Source organism: Hyperoodon ampullatus (assembly GCF_949752795.1).
Source record: "Hyperoodon ampullatus genome assembly, chromosome: 10".
NCBI classification, from domain to species: Eukaryota; Metazoa; Chordata; class Mammalia; order Artiodactyla; family Ziphiidae; genus Hyperoodon; species Hyperoodon ampullatus.
The window spans coordinates 41633021-41650928 of record NC_136923.1 but is presented as its reverse complement, the minus strand read 5'-3'; the positions used below and the strand labels follow the sequence as shown (position 1 = coordinate 41650928).

General features: G+C 53.3%; 1 protein-coding gene across 1 annotated transcript in view; it reads right to left on the bottom strand.

Moving 5' to 3' along the window:
* CCDC12 (coiled-coil domain containing 12) overlaps positions 1-17908 on the bottom strand; it is a gene marked incomplete at its 5' end in the record, with an annotated part of 46668 nt that overhangs the window by 11512 nt on the left and 17248 nt on the right. Inside the window, one exon of the mRNA XM_079713866.1 lies at positions 2396-2463. Within this exon, the coding sequence (XP_079569992.1) occupies positions 2396-2463 (68 nt within the window). The remainder of the gene's footprint in view (positions 1-2395; positions 2464-17908) is intronic.

The window sequence follows — 17908 nt, the reverse complement described above, 5'->3', positions numbered from 1 at the left end:
CATTTGCCAGCCTAAAGGGCTTGGGCACTGGGACAAGGCTGGGCCGGGCCTCAGCTGGGGTGGGACCTTTCTCCACATGGAGTTGGAGAACCGGTTTTCCATCCCCGAGGAAGGAAGGTTCGTGGCCTAGTTCCTTCTCCGCTACGTGACACTCACCCAGGGTGTCCCTGAATGCTGACGGCTCTGGCTGGGTGCAGACCTCAATCCTAAGCCAAGGGGAGGTGACGGCTGTGGGAGCTGAGGATTTGGGGCTTGCTTGTTCAGGCACTTAAGACACGCTGCCCCGCTCCATGCCCAACCGAGTGTGCAACGCCGGCCCTCTCCTCCCACCTGGTAGGGTGGCCACGACTGTTGGCCACAAACCCTACCCTAGACATACCTCCACGGCATACACCAGACAACTTGCCATCAGGAGAAAGTGACTGAGGGCTTACAAAAAACAACAGCAATTGACATTAATGCCCCTTTTTGTGGCCAGGTTTCCAGGGCTGCCATATCACCTCTTACCTAGGCAGCAAGCAGGGGGCTGTGTTAGAGATGAGTCATGGGCGCCCCTGCAGTTAACCACGAGGGGAGGTTGGCTGGGAGAGGGCAGATCCAGCCCAGAGGAGAAGCAGGGGTCCTTCTGGGGGTGGGAACTCGTCTTTCCTTCCCACAGAGCCTGGCCTATGCTAGTCGACCTTCGGGGGACTGACTCCCACTCAATGGGGATTTGGTTGTAGGGGAATGCGGTAGGATTTATCCTGAAGAGAGTAATAAAAAAATGTTTAAAGGTATTCTGACCTATAGATTCCATGCAATACCAATCAAAACTCTAGCAAACTTTTTATTTATTTTTATTTTATTCTTTTTGGTATTAGTTTATTTTTAATAAGTAGGCAACAATACAAACACGTACACTTGAATGATGCCTACGTTCTGAAATTTTAAGAGGAACTGACATGAGATAGTCCATCCCTTCCACACTCCTTGAAATACCCATGCACAGGGCCACTAAGGAATGGGTTAGGATGAAGGGAGGGGCACCGTCTCCAGAAAGCCACCCCCCCTTCCTCTCCTGGTTTCCACAACACATCATTGTCCTCCTCTGTCACTCTTTACTCTCAGTCACCTTTAGCAAGCTTTAAAAATAGATATTAACAAGCTGATTCTAAAATTTATAAGGAAAGCCAAAGGAACTAAAACAGCCACGATTCTAAAAAGGTCTCCTTGGACAGATGGGTAGGAGCATGGGCAGAGAGGGAGGTGGGTGATTCTCCAGCATGGCTGGTGAGGGGTGAGGTCCTGGGGTGCCTGCCTCCAATCCTGCTGGATTTTCTCATTTCCTCAGCCACAACCCCTGGCCCCACACTGTATCTGGTTAGACAACTGAATCTGCAAAATGACTCGAGGCTCCAGCCAGTAATCAAAAACCTAAGAAAAAAACAGAAGAAAACCAAAGGGTCTCTCAGCAGTTACCACAGAATGGGGGAAATTGTGCAGGCACCCACCCCCAAGCCCCCAAGTCTGCAGTCACTTGGCAAAAGAGCAATGACCTGGCCTTCGTCTCTGTCACCAGAGAGGGCTGCATGCTGTGCTGGGGGGGCCAAGGTCCAACAAGACACCAGAGAGCCCAGTGCTAGGGTGACAAGGGTCCCTGCACCACCACTGAGCATCACCAGCCTCTCAGCACAGAGCTGTCACCTTCTGTGATAACAAGGGAGATGGCAAGGACCCTGCAGGGCTGCTGTGAGGAAGGCGTGAACACACTTTGTAAAGTGTTAAGTCACACATGCACAGACACACACGTGCCCCTGTGGACTTGAAAAAGCCCCATCTCGTCTGAGATCAGCTCCTGAATAAGAAGGCAGGGATGAGGGGCCTGCAGCTGGGGAAGGTTCCACTCACACTGGTGAAGGAAGCAGCAGGCTGTGGCATCAGGAAGGCCTGCTTCCGAGTGCTGGTCCAGCTTCCTCTGGGGAGCACCCCTCCCCACCTGCTGCACCCCCTAAAAGCACAGCCCACCGAGATAAGCTTTTTCAGGGCATCAAGATCTACTCCCCCAAGTGAGCAGGCGCCCAGGCTGCTGGTTCAGACAGAGCTTCACACACCAGGGAGAGTCTGGAGCTGATTCTGCAGGTGCTGTAGAACCATGTCACCCAAAGTGTTTTAGGAGAAGAGTGAGGGGACATAATATGAGGGTCTGGAATAAAAGGCTGGTGGCTAAGAGTCAGATAGCCAGTGGGGGAAAGGGTGCAGAGAAGGTTCCAACTGTAAGATTGTCCTGTCTGAACAAGGCAGCCATGGGGTGGAGAGCAAGCAACGGGGTAGAGACTGAATGCAGAGTTGGAAGGATGTGGAAGCCAAGAGGTACTGGAGGAGAGCGCAGGGCAGAGAGCTGCGTGTGGGGCATTACCTGTGCTTCTCGCCTTCCTCCTCCCCTTCTCTGAGCTGCTTGGTCTTTGGCTCCCCATCTTCCTTGTCCTGCAAAGGAAGGGAGAAAACCAGCTGCTCAAATGAACACTCCTCCTTCCAGGAGCTAGACAGCCTGGCCAGGACCAGCTTGGCATTCCAGCCTCCAAGCGGGGCACATGCCTGCTGCAACTGACGGGGCACAACGCTGGAGCCACAATTCCCAGCCCTCAGCTCCCTCAGCAGAATTTAAAACCCATGACCCTGGGCTTCCCCAGTGGCGCAGTGGTTGAGAATCTGCCTGCCAATGCAGCGGACAGGGGTTTGAGCCCTGGTCCGGGAAGATCCCACATGCCACGGAGCAACTAAGCCTGTGCGCCACAACTACTGAGCCCACGAGCCACAACTGCTGAAGCCCACGCGCCACAACTACTGAGCCCACACGCCACAACTACTGAGCCCACGCGCCTAGAGCCCGTGCTCTGCAACAAGAGAAGCCACCACAATGAGAAGCCCGCACACCACAACGAAGAGTAGCCCCCACTTGCTGCAACTAGAGAAAGCCCAGGCACAGCAACGAAGACCCAATGCAGCCAAAAATAAATAAACTAAATAAATTTAAAAAACAAAACAAAACAAAACCCATGATCCCAGCCCAGGCCCAGACCAGGGTGGCCCTCAGAGAACACTAGCAGGAAGAGCTGGAAGGTCTTAGGTGGTGAGAGATGATGCTGGTCAGTGCCGCCGAGGGCCCACGCTGGCAGGCCACCAGCCACCCTCATGCGTCGGGAGAGATGGGGCAAAGAGCAGTCACCAGCAACCAGAGCAGCACAAAAGCTCAGGTCTCCTGACCGCCACCCCCTGCCTTCCAGGCCAGAGGCCTCTCCAGAAACACCTGTTTGGTTCCCTTTAGGAGTAGCGTAACTCGAATTAGGACCAGGCTTGTAACAGGTTCACTCCTGCAATGTATTCAGGGGGATAGAGGGAAGGGAAATTAGTTTGAAGTTTCCATGGGAAAAATTTCTAAATCTCGTTATCTTCCTCTTCCCCCCTTCCCCACCTCTTTGTAAGTCTAGAGAAGTCATGTTCATCTCAACCCTGACAGAGTATGCTTGCTCTCAGGTGCGCCGAGGGCCCGGCAGAAGGACACCCCCATGCTGCTTCCACCTGCAGCAGGAAACACCTTCCTGGGCTTTCTTCCTTACCATGTGACCACTGCAGTTGGATCAGACCTGCCTGCAGACAAACGAACATGGAGGGCGTGCACTGGGTGTGCTCTCACATGCGCCCACGCCCCCAGTGTCTGTCCTGAGAAAATCTGCGACAGAGCCCTGCCCGGGGTCTCCCTGTGTGCCAGGGCTGGCCCTCCAGAGGGGATCAATGTGCCCCTGATAACTGGCCATGACCTGCCTTTGACTTGCTGGAGCATGTTCCGAGGAGACATTTGGAAGCCCCTGTCATGGGGGACCTGCTGCAATGGAGAAAAGAACATATAAATTATAAGTAAAATAGCTGCTTGTACCACCTCTCCTAGAGATTTGTTTATGGCACTGACAACGGCCTCCTCGAGAGTGGCATTCGCATTATGAGTCACTTCCTGCCAGTGTTCGTCGTGGAGACCCTGGAAACCACCAGACTGTGCCATTTGTTGGCCACACACCTATGGGCAAGGAGACCACCCAAACCAGGCTCGGAGTCCTGGACCAGAGAAAGGTTTCTGTGATGTGAACAGAGCAAGATGTTCCCCTGGCTCTCTCAACCCAGGGCGGCTCAGTCTCCTGGGGATGAGGCAGCAGGAACGAGTGACAACAGCTACATGAGTGAGGTCAACACGGGTCTGTGGGGTGGGTAGGGGGCTTCCTACTTTCCTACTAAGGGGTGGGCAGAATTTGGGTGTTACAGGATGCGGAGACAGGAGCAGGAAGGGCACTCCCAGAGGGGGCAAGCTTGAGCAAAGGCGGGGTGTGGTCTGAAGAACACACAGGTGGTTAGAGCAGCAGTCAGGGCACAGGTGAATGCAGGTAAGGCTGTCAAGGGGTGGGGCCGATCACAGAGGGCTCTGGCCAGTGTTCTAGGGCAACGGGAGCAGAGCTGCTGGAGGAAGGACCAGAGGCCTCTCCCAAGAGCCTGCTGACAGGCTGGGCAGGGAGGCCCTGGGGCAGAAGCATTTGTTTGGTGATGGCCAAAGAGGAAACGGGAGCAGGCGTGCAAACTCTCAACTGAGAAACCAGTTAAGGCTCCCCACGTGGCTCCCAGGCTGCACGCACCCCTCCCTGACAAATGCTAGTGATTACGTTAAGCCAGAAGCCAGGACATTGGAACTAAAAGCTCCTTCCTAATTGCCAGCCAGTGGACTCCCTGATGGCCAGAGGTCCTGCAGCAGGGGAGGAAGGTGGCAGACACCTCCCCTTGGTGAGAAAGGACAGGGGTGGAAGGGCAGCAAAGGCTCAGCTTTCCCCCGAAGTGGGCTGATGCGCAAGCCCACAGGAAGGCTTCTTTCCACGAGGGCCCTGTTAACCTGGGCCAGCTGGAGGCAGAGGTTGGGGACTGTGGAAACAGCCTTTGGGAGCGACTCCTTTGCAAACACCATGCACGTTCACAGCCCCCGAGCAAGGGCAAACTCAGCGGCACAGCTGCCACCACCCTCCTGGGGTCCCGGAGACACTCAAGTGTCTCGGCAAAGGCCAAGTTATTTATTAATAAATGAGAAAACACCCAATGATCTAAATGACATTTTAAAAACATCCCCCGCTGTCTGGTGGGCCGTGCAGAATGCTGAGGTTAAGGAAGACCCCAGCCTGGGATGCTGTGCAAGAGCAGGGGCTCAAGGATGGAACCCATATGTGCGTGGAGCCGGAGCCAGTGAACAAATGAACAGGCCACATAAGTGCAGGGACGAGGCGCGCTCCAGTCGGCCCACGCAAAGGCAACTCAGGTAGCACGATGAGCATCTCTGAGCAGGGAAATGGCCTTGGGGCAACCCTGGCCTAGGTCACAAGGCAGGACTTGCACTGCTCGGGATAGTGGTAGGAGGCACTGACCAGTTTCATGGCCCACCCAGCCTGAGAAACTCGAAGGCCCTCAGAACTGGAGGGCTCACAGGACCACCGCCTTCCGAGTCCTCAAATCAACCCATGGGGGAAGCTGGCAAATGACCGCCACGGAAAGGAAAGATTGTCCCAAGGTCACAGAATCTGTCAGTGGTAGCTGGGGTTCTGGATCAAGGTCCTCCTGAGCTCTTGCATTTTTGCCAAGGAGACGGGAGAGGCACGTAGTTTCTAAAACCAGCTCTGAACCCAGTCACCTCTCCCATGCTCCCCTCACAGTTCAGATTTGGCCACGTGCATTCAGACCAGTCACAGCCAGCCTGGGCCTAGGTCTAAGCCCTGGGGGACACCCATGGGAGTGCAGGCAGGGCCCGAGGTACACAGCATCCCAGGGAATCTAGAGACATCTTACCCACCCCCAGACCCTTAAATGGAACTCGCTGCCTAGCCCCGCCTACACACACCCTTCCCCAATCTCCCGCCTTTCTCCCTCCTTCCAGCCCCATGTTCTGTCCCACCCCCATAGGTCCCCACCACAGCCAAGCCCACAGCTATTCCCCCCACCCTTGGCCTGCCGCCAGCTACCCCCTACACTCTGGAGACCACAGCAGCCTGCTGCACCCTCCTCCTCCTCTTTCTAATCCATCTCCCCTACATCTCTCTCCACCTTATCCATCCACATGGACGGAGGGTGTCCTCTGCTCAAAGCTCTCATTGGTCCCCATACCCTCAGGAACAGCATTCTCCTCAAGGTGCAGCCTCCCAAGGCCTCAGCACCCTCCCTGTAGCCCATCCATACTGGCCTTGTCCAGAATACCCTGACACCGGACCCTCTGTCCCAAATCCTGATCTGTCCATTCTGACTACCCCGAACAAAGGCCACCCTCTGGCCAGTTCTGGACTCCAGCTCAAAGGCTACCTCCTCAAGGCAGCCTTCTGAGGTTCCCAGGCAACAGGTTCTGTCACTCGTCTGGGCCCAAGACACAGGCCTGTCGTCATTCCTACTCATAATCAGACCTCTGTGTCCCTTCCAAGTCCCTCTCGGTGTGGGGACATCTCCTAGAGCTCTTGCAGGCGTAGCCATGAGCCTGGACTACATCACCTTCATTAACTCTGTGCTAACTTAACTACTCTCTCCACCAATTCCAGAAGAGCCAAATTCTTAGAACACTGGTGGCTGGAGGGCAGGAAAGCCAAGGCCTGGACTGGGGTCCTCCCCACAGCCTGCTTGCCTGTTACTGGAGGTACCCCACATTTCTGACCCCGGCCCAGGTTTCCACACCTAGGCCCTGCCCCTGCTCTCACCTCCCTCAGAGCCCACAGGAGGAAGGGGCCTCTGAGGCAGGACTTCAGGGGCTCTCAAAAACAGCCCTGCCCCAAACAGAGCCTGACCGACCTGTTTCATAATGTTTGAAATCCTTTTGCCAGGAACAACACTTTTACAAATAAAATTAGCGTTGTGCAAGATTGGTGTTATTTCTTCTTTAAATATATGACAAGACTTCATCTTGGCCTGAAGTTTTCTTTGTGAGGTTTTAGGTATGGGGCTCATTAGATTTTCTATTTCCTCCTGAGTCAGTCTTATTATATTGTGTCTTTCAAGGAATATCCATTCATACTGAATTTACCGGCATAAAGTCGCTTATAATATTCCCTTATTATCTTTTTTTTAAAAAATTTTATTTATTTATTTTTGGCTGCGTTGGGTCTTCATTGCTGTGTGCGGGCTTTCTCTAGCTGCGGTGAGCAGGGGCTACTCTTCGTTGCAGTGCGCGGACTTCTCATTGTGGTGGCTTCTCTTGTTGTGGAGCATGGGCTCTAGGCACGCAGGCTCAGTAGTTGTGGCACACAGGCTTAGTTGCTCCGCCGCATGTGGGATCTTCCCGGACCAGGGCTCGAACCTGTGTCCCCTGCATTGGCAGGTGGATTCTTAACCACTGTGCCACCAAGGAAGCCCCCCTTATTATCCTTTTAATGTCTGTAGGATCCATGGTGATACCCACTGATATTGATAATTTGTGTTTTTTCTCTTTCCTTATTAGACCAGCTGAAGATTTATCAATTTTGGGACATGTCCTGACTTGGTGTTTTTTTTTGTTTTTGTTTTTTAAATTTTTTGGCCACGCCACACGGCATGCAGGATCTTAGTTCCCCGACCAGGGATCGAATCCATGCCCCCAGCAGTGGAAGTGCGGAGTCTTAACCACTTAAAGTCCCGAGACTTGGTGTTTTAACTCCGTATTTGCTCCTCAGTCCCCTCTCAGAAGGAGCCCTCACTAGCTGAATGCACCTGCCTCTGGATGGTATACAAAATGGGGGGCGGGGAGATCAATCCATACTTGCTGCCTGAATGTAGGGCGACTACCAGAAGTAGCTCAATTAACCACCAGAAATGTAGAAAAGCAGAGGGAGAAGGGAGGCTGCTGCACCTCCTCCTGCTGACCTCCCCACCCAGGCAAAGACAAGGGTCCCTCTTCCCTTGTACCCCCGGACCCCTTTGTGTGCTGGGCCTGCCTTAGGCACAAGGATAAAGGAAATAAGAACCCTGCCCACAAGGAGCTCAAGGAGCAGGTTTAGACAATGGTAACTGTGCCAAGAGTGAGGAGGAAAGCTTCATTCAATGTTTTGTGTACTTGGAGAATCGGCAAGGAATAGGTGTTGTCAGGGAAGGAGGTTACCCTTCAACTCAACCCTAAATGTCGAATGGGGACTTGCCAAGTGGCTAAAGAAGGCAGAACATTCCTGGGAATGGTAATTGCCTGGCAGACATGAGAGCAGAGCAAGGGCACTGATAAGACCTGCAGGGCAGACCCAGGTGGCTGGCCCACCCAAGACTGAGGGGGTCAGGAGTGGAGGGGGGCTGACAGGGTCTTCCTCCAGTGCTCTGTCTGGGTGGGCCGAGGCTGATGCTCGGAAAAGCACTTTGGCAGCCTGGAGAGTGAGTGGTGGGAGGAGACGGAGACTAGAAACTAGGTGAGATGCTCCACTCCCAGCCTGGACCTGTCCCTACCTGTTCTTTGTGAGTATGCGCTGGGGAGGGTGGTTAAGAGTAGCTGAGGGCTGGGTGGGTGCCATCAGGGGCAGATGTGCTGAGGCAGGGGCGCTTGCTCTGAGGGGACAAGGAACAAGCCCCTCCCTCATCTGAGGAGGAGCTGCTGCCTGGGGCTCTCCCTTCCAGAAGAAAAAGAGGGAGGCAGGAAAGGGTTAACAGAGGGACACTTCAACTTCTGGTCTAGGTTCCTCCCACCGTGAGACCATTACTGAAGCAGCTGGAGAGCCAACAGAAACTCACAGGTACAAAAACACTTTCCAGTGCCCAGGCAAACATGCCTCATTAGCTCTGAGTATGCCTGGGGTACTGTCCATGGAAACAGCCCTTCTGTTCAACAATCAAGAGAACAGGCTCCAAACCCTCGTTTCCTAAGAAGAGGGGAAACTGGCCCCGGTTTGAGCCTTTCCAGTTCCAACTTGGCCCAGGGTGGGGAAAAGTCAAAGAGACATGGGCACAGATGCCAGGAAGTGGGGAGCAGGAAGGCACTGACAATGCTGAGGGCAAACCTGGCAGGTTTCACAGTATCACCCTGCTGCCCATCCTCAGAGCCAGGGCAGCCCCATGTGGGGCAAAGGGACTTCCTGTCGGGTGCAGCTGCAGCCGGAGCTGTGCTCCAAGGGCACTTAAGGGGCAGGGCAGTCAGCCAGAGTCTGACTCACCCTGAAGATGCAATGATAAGCCCTGGGCCGAACACCACCATGCCTGGGCACAGAAACTGCATGGCTCTCTACTGCCCAGAGACCAGGGAAGGGGGTGGGGAGGGGAGGTTCCAACAGGCAGCTTGGGCGGCAGGGCCCCTGACTCTGGGCCCTGGCACTCAGTCTGCTGCTAGGATGACCTGGCTGGTGTGCCCACTGCCTGCTCAGTAGGCGGAGAGATCCTTGAAGGCAGATGGGCCTGACACCGCCTACAGCAGGCACAGCACAGTGGTTGAGCTCATGGGCTCTGGGTGGGAACGTGTCTGGCAAGCCCGGCTCAATTTCACCTCGCTGTGTGACCTTGGGCAAGCCATGCAACCTGTCTGGCCTGGGTGTCCCCATGTATGAAAACCAGGACTATCATACCAACATCATGGCAATATTACAAGAAAGAAATGACCAGGGAGGAAGGAGGAAGGCCTGCGGCTTGGGTAACAGGACAGCAGACCCTGAGGGGCAGGGAGAATTGGGCCAGGGCAAGAAGGGAAGGGCCGCAGAGAAGCCACGAGGCCACAGGCCCAGACTGCTGGCACCTGCAGAGGTCACGGTAAGTTTTCACTTTCATTGTTTTCACCAGGCTTTCTCTGCAATCCCGAGATGGGCAGTGTGATAACATCTGCTCCACGAAGACGATGTCAGAAGACATGTCAGACAATCTGTACGGGGGGAACAGGTCTTCTGATTCCCTGTTCAGTGCTTCACCAAGGATCAGAGAGTTCAGAAGGGGAGGGTGGGCCCAGAGCTGAGAGCCACTGCTCTCCTGTGGGTGTGGACATTCCCTAAAGGCTTGTGAGCGGAGAGAACAAAGGGAGTTGAGGGCTGGGAGAACAGAAAGGGAGCGGGAGATAAGGACTGCAGATAAGAGCCGGAACTAGGTCAGTGGCGATGGGATAGAACAAGGGGGTGCCTGAATGCCGTGAGGGGACAGGGAGAAGTCAGGGACGACTGAGGTCCTGACCGGGACTCACTGGGAGAATGAAGGCGCCTTTAACAAAAAAGGTGGCAGTGCTTAGGCGACAAAGAGAGAGTGTGCGGCAGCTCTCAGGATGACCAGGGTTGAGGCCTAATGCCTAGGGTCTGGCGATGGCCGGTGCGGACCATGGCTGAGGTTCCAGTGCCTGTCAAGGTGTCCTCAGCAGCAGAAAATGGGCCCACTCCTCAGCAGAGGCAGGGCTGGCCCCACCACTGATACCCCATCCCGAGGCCCAGGCAACGGCATGCAGGTCAACACATGGCCTCGCCCCAGATGACTGCTGACGTCCTGGGTGTGGCAGACTAGTGTGGGGAGGTGGCCCCAAGCCAAGTCGGGTCCTATTCTTGCCACAAGTGCAACTGGGGAACCAGTCGTGCTCAAAGAGGGTGGCAGATAACCCCTCCAGCAGACTATCAGTCAACAAATATTGACTGGCTCCCTCCTGCTAAGTACTCCACACTGGCTGAGGAGAAAAAAAGAACAAGTAGGCACCTAGTGTTCACAGACCAGGGTGGGGACTCAGCCTGGGTCCATGGACAGGATTCCAGAGGTCCATGATCAGACACACACACACAGGCCAGGTGTGCAAAGGCTCATTTTTCTGGAGTAAGAATCCACAGCTCTTCAGATTCTCAAGGGGATGATGACCCAGAGGAGGAAAGGGAAGGTGACAACAGCATGGTGGGGAAGGAGGTTCTTTGGGTGGCACTTGAGGTATCTGGGGAGGCTCTCCAAAGAAAGTACAATACCACCTGTCTTGCATTTCATTTTTAAATTTTTATCTTTTACAATTAATTAATTAATTAATTTTTGGCTGTGTTGGGTCTTTGTTGCTGCACGCAGGCTTTCTCTAGCTGCGGCAAGCGGGGGCTACTCTTTATTGTGGCGCGGGGGCTTCTCACTGAGGTGGCTTCTCTTGTTGCGGAGCATGGGCTCTAGGTGCACGGGTTTCAGTAGCTGTGGCACATGGGCTTCAGCAGTTGTGGCTCACGGGCTCTAGAGCACAGGCTCAGTAGTTGTGGCACACAGGCTTAGTTGCTCCACAGCATGTGGGATCTTCCCAGACCAGGGCCTGAACCTGTGTCCCCTGCATTGGCAGGTGGATTCTTAATCACTGTGCCACCAGGGAAGCCCTATGTCTTGCATTTTAAAGGCTGAGTGGGAAGAGGGGCTGGGAGATGGGCAGCAGAGGGAACAACTATCACTGTGAGTGTGTAGAGGCTTGCTAGGGCCCTTCCACTGCTCCCACATCCCCTGCAGGAAAGCTTTTGGAAGGTCACACTGAGGGCAGAGCAAAGACCAGTCCCCTCCTTTCCTTCATACACAGTCAGCCTGGACCAGTTCCTTTGGGCATCCAGGCAAGACTCCCAACTCCCGCCCAGACACCTGTAGGGGGCACTGTGGTTTGCAGGAAGCCAGGGAGCAGGACTGGACAGGCCGGACGATAGGAGAATCACTCTCCACTGCTTACCAATGGTGAGACTGTGGGCACCTGCAGGACCTCTCCGAGGCTCTTGCTCCCTCCCCTGTTAAAGTGGGGCTGGTGCTATGTCACAGGGTGTTTGAGGATTAAACAGGCTAACTTGGGGTCCACCATCTGGTGCAGGACCCCCCATGACACCCATTATGGGAAACAACCTGCTGGCAACCTGGGGTGTTCCGAGTCCTGTCATCCATCAGCAGTGAGCCTGACTCTTGCTGCATCCTCCTGGGGAACCAGATGTTCCCTCTCCTTCCCCCGCCACCACCTACTTGCCTGACCCCTCAATATCCTTTTCTGATAGTGCTTCTTTATTTTCTGCCAAGTTTCTGTAAATGACAAAATTTAATTTTTAAAATTGAGACTCAAATTAAGAACGACCTGTCTGATTCCTTCAGGGGCCCCAGGCTGGAAGAGCAGACACGAGGCTTCCCTACAGAAACCCTGTTCTGCATGCACCACAAAACTCCACAGCAGCTGAAAGATGGTTGGTGGGTTACAGCACTTTCCCCTGGCTGTGCGGGCTGAAAGTTACACCCCTTTTTAGCAGAGGGAATTCTTCCCAGGCAGGCCCTCTAATGATAATTGTCCCAGACATTCTATTTTACCTGGATTTGCCTACAAGAGATTTTATTTGTCACCTGTCTTCCCACCTAGATTCAAGCTTCAAGAGGCCCGTCCATCACTGTTCCCCAGCACCTGGCACATGACAGCAGGGAAACAATAGCCAATGAATGAATTGACAAGTCGGGGGGGAGGCAGGATGCACATGTTAATTCCCCCGCTTACAGATGAGGTTCTCCTCCCCAAGTTGGTTGTCTGAGCCTCCAAACAGCGCCCGTGCCTCAGGCATCACTAGGCTTGTGATGTCGGACCCTACACTCTTTCCGTCAGTTTGAGGAGACAGACAACTGGAAGCCCACGTCCCTGCCTCTACACACACAGTTCCTTTTACCAACACATGCGCTTGTTCACCCCTAAGCTGTCTGTTCTATCCTCCCCTCTGACAATTACCCGCGCCTCTGCTTCTTTCCCGGAGAATGAGGGCAAAAATCTCAACCGTGCCCACTCCCTAAGAGAGTGGTAAGAATCAAATCTGACTAGGTTCCGTAAAATTAGAAGACTTCCCCATAAAAGGTGAGCTCTGGGGAGGGCTGGACCCAATTGTTATTCAACTCTGTTCTACTGTATTTCCTACAACAGCAGTTATAACAGTATGCCAGGCAATTGACTATTCAATTAATTGAAATAACATTTTAATTAATCAGCATAAAAATTTAATAAGGTCAATACCGCTTTCTCCTCTCACAGATAAAACTGGAGGCCCAATGCTATTTGCATTAAGTAACCCACCCAGAGTCACACTGCTTGGGGTTGCCAGCGCCCAAAGGGTAGCGTGGGCCCCATGCCTAGGTGGCTCCCCCACAAACCCCAGCCCTCTGCTCTGATCCTACTCCCACCCACCTCGAATACACAGGTGGTCTCACTGGCATCTAATGGCACTCAGCATCACATCACAGGGCTGATATCTCTTCCCGGTGACATTTCAGAGAGACGTGACCAAACCATCAGGAGCCCCACATACAGACATTTCTGGGCCAGGAACTCCAATCCCAGGAAAGCACCAAAGGAGACAAAAGAGCAATGTATGTAGAGGTATTCATAGCTGTGTTTCTCATAACAGGCAGAAGTGGAGCCAGGAGGTAGGTGTGACCTGCCGGACACAGTGAGGCAGGCCAGCTGCTCGCTGAAGTAGCAACCTGATGGGCATCACCGTGAGACAGAATAGGACTATGAGGGGTGTGGAGCCCACACACGTAACCATGAGTGAGACCACGGCAACACCTGACGCAGAATGGCCACAGACTTCACAGGCTCACACAGCAGGACTGTGGGCAGTGCTTCTTCCGTTTCCTTTAATTCTGTTGTCAAAATGACTTAATAACAAAATGATTTAAAAATAAGAGTGACACAAGGAACCCAGCTGCCTGTGGCTCACTGCTTGACTGTACTCACACCATAAACAGACTCTCCCGACCTTCACATGGCTCAACAGGAAAGCAGGAAACCATGGGTGGCCCTCAGGCCCAACACAGCCCAATGTTTAATGACCTTTCTCAAGCTTAAAAAAAAAAAAAAAAAAAAAAAAAAGCAAAAACTAAAAACCCAGCATTGCTGGGGAAAGAGGAGGACAGACAGAGGCCTGCACACACCAGCATCCCTGTGCGCCCAGGGACAGGCCCCGCAGTCACACTACAGGCCGAGGGGCCTCCAATCAGGCCAAACATCTCCTGCTGAATAATCAGCGTGAAAATTTCAGTTAAGAAATTAACTGATGGCGAAGGATGAGGTTACCTCCCCTACCCTCACCCTGCCCCACCATATTTCCCTTTCGTGGAGGGAGGGGGAAAACGTCTCCCCTGCCACAAAGCAGAATTCACAACCACCAGGACTGCCTCACCATGCTAGACTCACAGCTGAAACAAGAGCAAGCGAATCCCAATGGCAAATGATAAGGTCCCTGAAGCTCCCCTGCCCTGGTATGGGACAGCCTCACGTGGCACTGCAGGGGAGTTGGCCTGGAGCCCCCTCCCTATAGCCTCACAGGGGACAGCCAGAGTCACCAGGCACGGGGAATGGGGGGCCCAGATGATCAGTTGCAGGGAATGGAAGAGCGACCCGGAAGCTCAGGTCCTGAGGACACGCCGCTGGTGTCTGACCCTCTTCAGATCTGCAGGGCTGAAGAGCAAACAGGCCTCCCCCTTGCACCTGAACTCTGGCTGGTGGGCGGGGTTCTGAGGCGGAGTCCCGAAGGGAGGTCCCAGGGAGCCTATCTCCTGCGTGTTCACCATCCCTGGGTCCAATGGAAGCAGCAAGCAAGGGCCTGAAAACCCCAGTGAATGGCCCCTGAAATGACACCCTTCCACACACCCCCACACACACCTAAGCACATGCGCCTGTTCACACCGATGCTGGGTGCCCCCAAGTGGTTCCCCAACAGCCACCAACAGGACATCAGGGCTCCTGCTACCAACATCACACGCTGGCTTATTAAAAGCCTGTGATTGACTAACATGAGCAGCTCTTCTCCACGTGGACAGGTGTGAAAGCAACCCCAGTCCATGCCTGAACAACAGATTTTGGAAACTTAACTGTCTTAGTAGACTTCACACACAGTGAAGTTGATCTTGCTGACATGGCTGCTGCCTGCAGACGTTTAAATAAGCCCCTGAACTCCTCCCAAAGGGCAGGTCTGCTTTTCCTTCAGAAAAATCTCAGCCCAGCCAACTCCCAAGTCCATGTGTCTGCCACATTGCTTCATTTCTTCATTCGAATGTTTACAGAGTGCCTCTGGGTCTTGTCATCTGGCAGACAAAAAGGTGACTAAGATGTGGCCTCAGGGACTTGAGGGGCAGGTGAAAGGGGAAGCAGACAGGTGAAAGGAGAGTCCCCACACAGCGAGGCCGTGAATTCCTGGGTGCTAGGGGAATGCAGAGGGGAAGATAAAACCCTCAGCTCACCTGGAGGAACACTCAAGGCAGAGCGGGCATGGCAGGGAGTGCCGGAGTTACTGGAAGGAGTGGGTGTACTGAGGCTGGGCCTTGTGTCCATGGAGAGGGCAGAGACCCCCAAGGTGCACCTGGAGGAGGGACCCAGTATGGGAAGGCCTGCCCCATATGGGCTACAGACTTTATCCCATGAGCACTGAGAAGCCAGCGAAAGGACAGGCAAGGAGGTGGCAAAAATGTGCTGAGAGTGTTATTTATAAAGAACATTCAGAAAGGGCCAGAAAGGAAAGTGCAGGGCTCACTGGTTGAGGCCACTGGAAAAACAAGCCACATATGGGTTCAAAAAGCCACCTCCTTACCCCAAGGATGGCAGATGGCAGCTGCCTCTGAGTCTGTCTGGAGGGATAGACTCTTCCAGCTGCACGGTACCATGCTGTGCTCGCAAAGCTGCCCACACTTCACTCAGGCAAACAGGGCCTCTCGTCCCCACAACTACCCTGGGATCCGGCGTCACCATCTTGCCCAAACAACGAGGTTCGGAACAACTAAGGAACTTACTCAACGGTTCACAGCTAATGAAAGACAGGTCAGCATTTAAACTGAAGTTTCTGGGCTTCTCTGGTGGCGCAGTGGTTGAGAGTCCGCCTGCCGATGCAGGGGACATGGGTTCGTGCCCCGGTCCGGGAAGATCCCGCATGCCGCGGAGCGGTTGGGCCCGTGAGCCATGGTCGCTGAGCCTGCGCGTCCAGAGCCTGTGCTCCGCGGCTCCGGGAGAGGCCACAACAGTGAGAGGCACGCGTACCGCAAAAAAAGAAATAAAAATAAAAATAAAATAAATAAATAAGTAAATAATAAACTGAAGTTTCTGACTGCATCATGCTTCCAAAATTCAAATAAATAGCCTCAAGGCTTGGGTGTGCTTTCTGCACAGTAGCCAGAGAAGTGTGACCATGTCCATTACCAAGTGAGAAAAGTAACAAACCCATAAACTGTTAGGGCTGCAAAGACCTCAGATATCATCCGGTACAACATGAACTAGATCCAGTGGCCCAGGGAGGGTGTTAGAAATCAAACTGACCAAATCAGAATCTTCCAGGGTAAGACCCAGGAATCTGAATGTTTCAAGAGTCTGCCCACTCCCAGGTCATGATTCTACCACATGGCCCGATTGAGGAGCTTCTGAGTCAGACCACATCCCTCCTCTCAAAGAGGCTGACCCACGGGAGGAAGTAACCTGTATGATGCCACCCCAAGCTGCCTGAGTGCCTACTGTGGTCACCAGGGTGGGTGGGCTCTGGATCAGAGCAGGCAGGATGAGAAGAAACACAGAAATCTCTCATACAACATAGACATCCTGAGGGCCACAAGAGACCCAAGTAAAGTACAGGACAAGAAGGGCAAGAGCTAGGGCTAAACTAGACCTCAGGTCTCTGGACTTCAATTTGACTGGTATGTTGTCTATTTTACCATGTTGCCTGGAGCCATGGAGGAAGGTGACTGGAACTTCAATTCCCAAGTCATTCTATGGGCTGCCCAATGCCCATGCCCCTCCCTTACTTGGGAAGGCTCCACCTGGAGCCTCGAGGGAGGAAGAGCCAGCTGCAGGCTATAAAGTGCCCCCCACTCACTGTCCCAGCTGTGGGGAGGCGCCAGCAGCACAGACTTCTCTCTGGCAGCATCGGTAGCAGAGCAAGCTGCAGTGTCTAGTACTTGAGAGCAAGCCATTTTCCTGTGAAATGCTGGGCTTCTTTCTGACTGCGAACTTCCAAGGTAGGCTCTCTCTTTTTTCAAAAATGAACAAACAAACCAGTCAGAATAGATTTCTGTTGCTTGCAACTAAGTACCCTAGCTTCATGTGACCAGTTACAGCAATAGCCTAACAATAATTATGGGCATCACTTTAAGCATTCCAAGTTTCTTAAATTCCCTGACTCATCTGATCCACAGGGAGACCCTGGATGCAAGCAAGGCAAAGGTTCTGATGCCTAGCTTGCAAATGGAGAAGCTGGACTCAGGATGTAAAGTGTTCTGTGGACTTGGTCCCAGCATTCCCCCAAGTCCAACACAAAGGCCAATGGGTGATGCAGGCAAGCCAAGGCGCTCACCTGGCCTGGGGTTCCTCTCACCATCCTTCCATCCCAAGCTGGAGCTGAGCTTGAAATGTGCAGGGTCCTAACACTGGCACCCCAGTTCAAAAAGCAAATTCTTTACAAGTCAATTCCCAGGCAAGTCAGCAGTTTACAGAGCAACAAAGTGCGCTGAAGCTCCTAGGAGACTAGAAGCTATTTTAACCTCTGATCAGCTGCTTCTCAGAGTGTCACAGTCTGAGAAGTAAAGGTAAGACAGCTGTCTCCTCGCTGGTGTGATCTCCAAGTGATAAAATCCTAATTAAACCAAATTTAAACTACAAGCCAGAACTGGCACATTTATTTGTTGCGGAAAATATCGCTTAAACAAGGTCTTTTGGTCTTCACCTACACATATATCCTCTGGAAGCAAAGCCTTTTTTTCTTTTTAACCACGTGCTGGGCTGAAAGGTTGAGAAGGCAGAACCACACACGGAAGCTGTGCCGTGGGACTATGCTGAGTTCTTGAGCTTCTCAGCGCTGCACTCTCCAAAACTGCAGAGGGGCGTTAAATGAGGGAGCGTATGTGATGTGTGCAGCTCTGTGCTGTGGCCGCACGGAGAAGTCCTCGATCAGTAGGCGCCAAAACGGTGATGACTGACGGTGGGGCCGGACGCTCTCACCTGCACCCT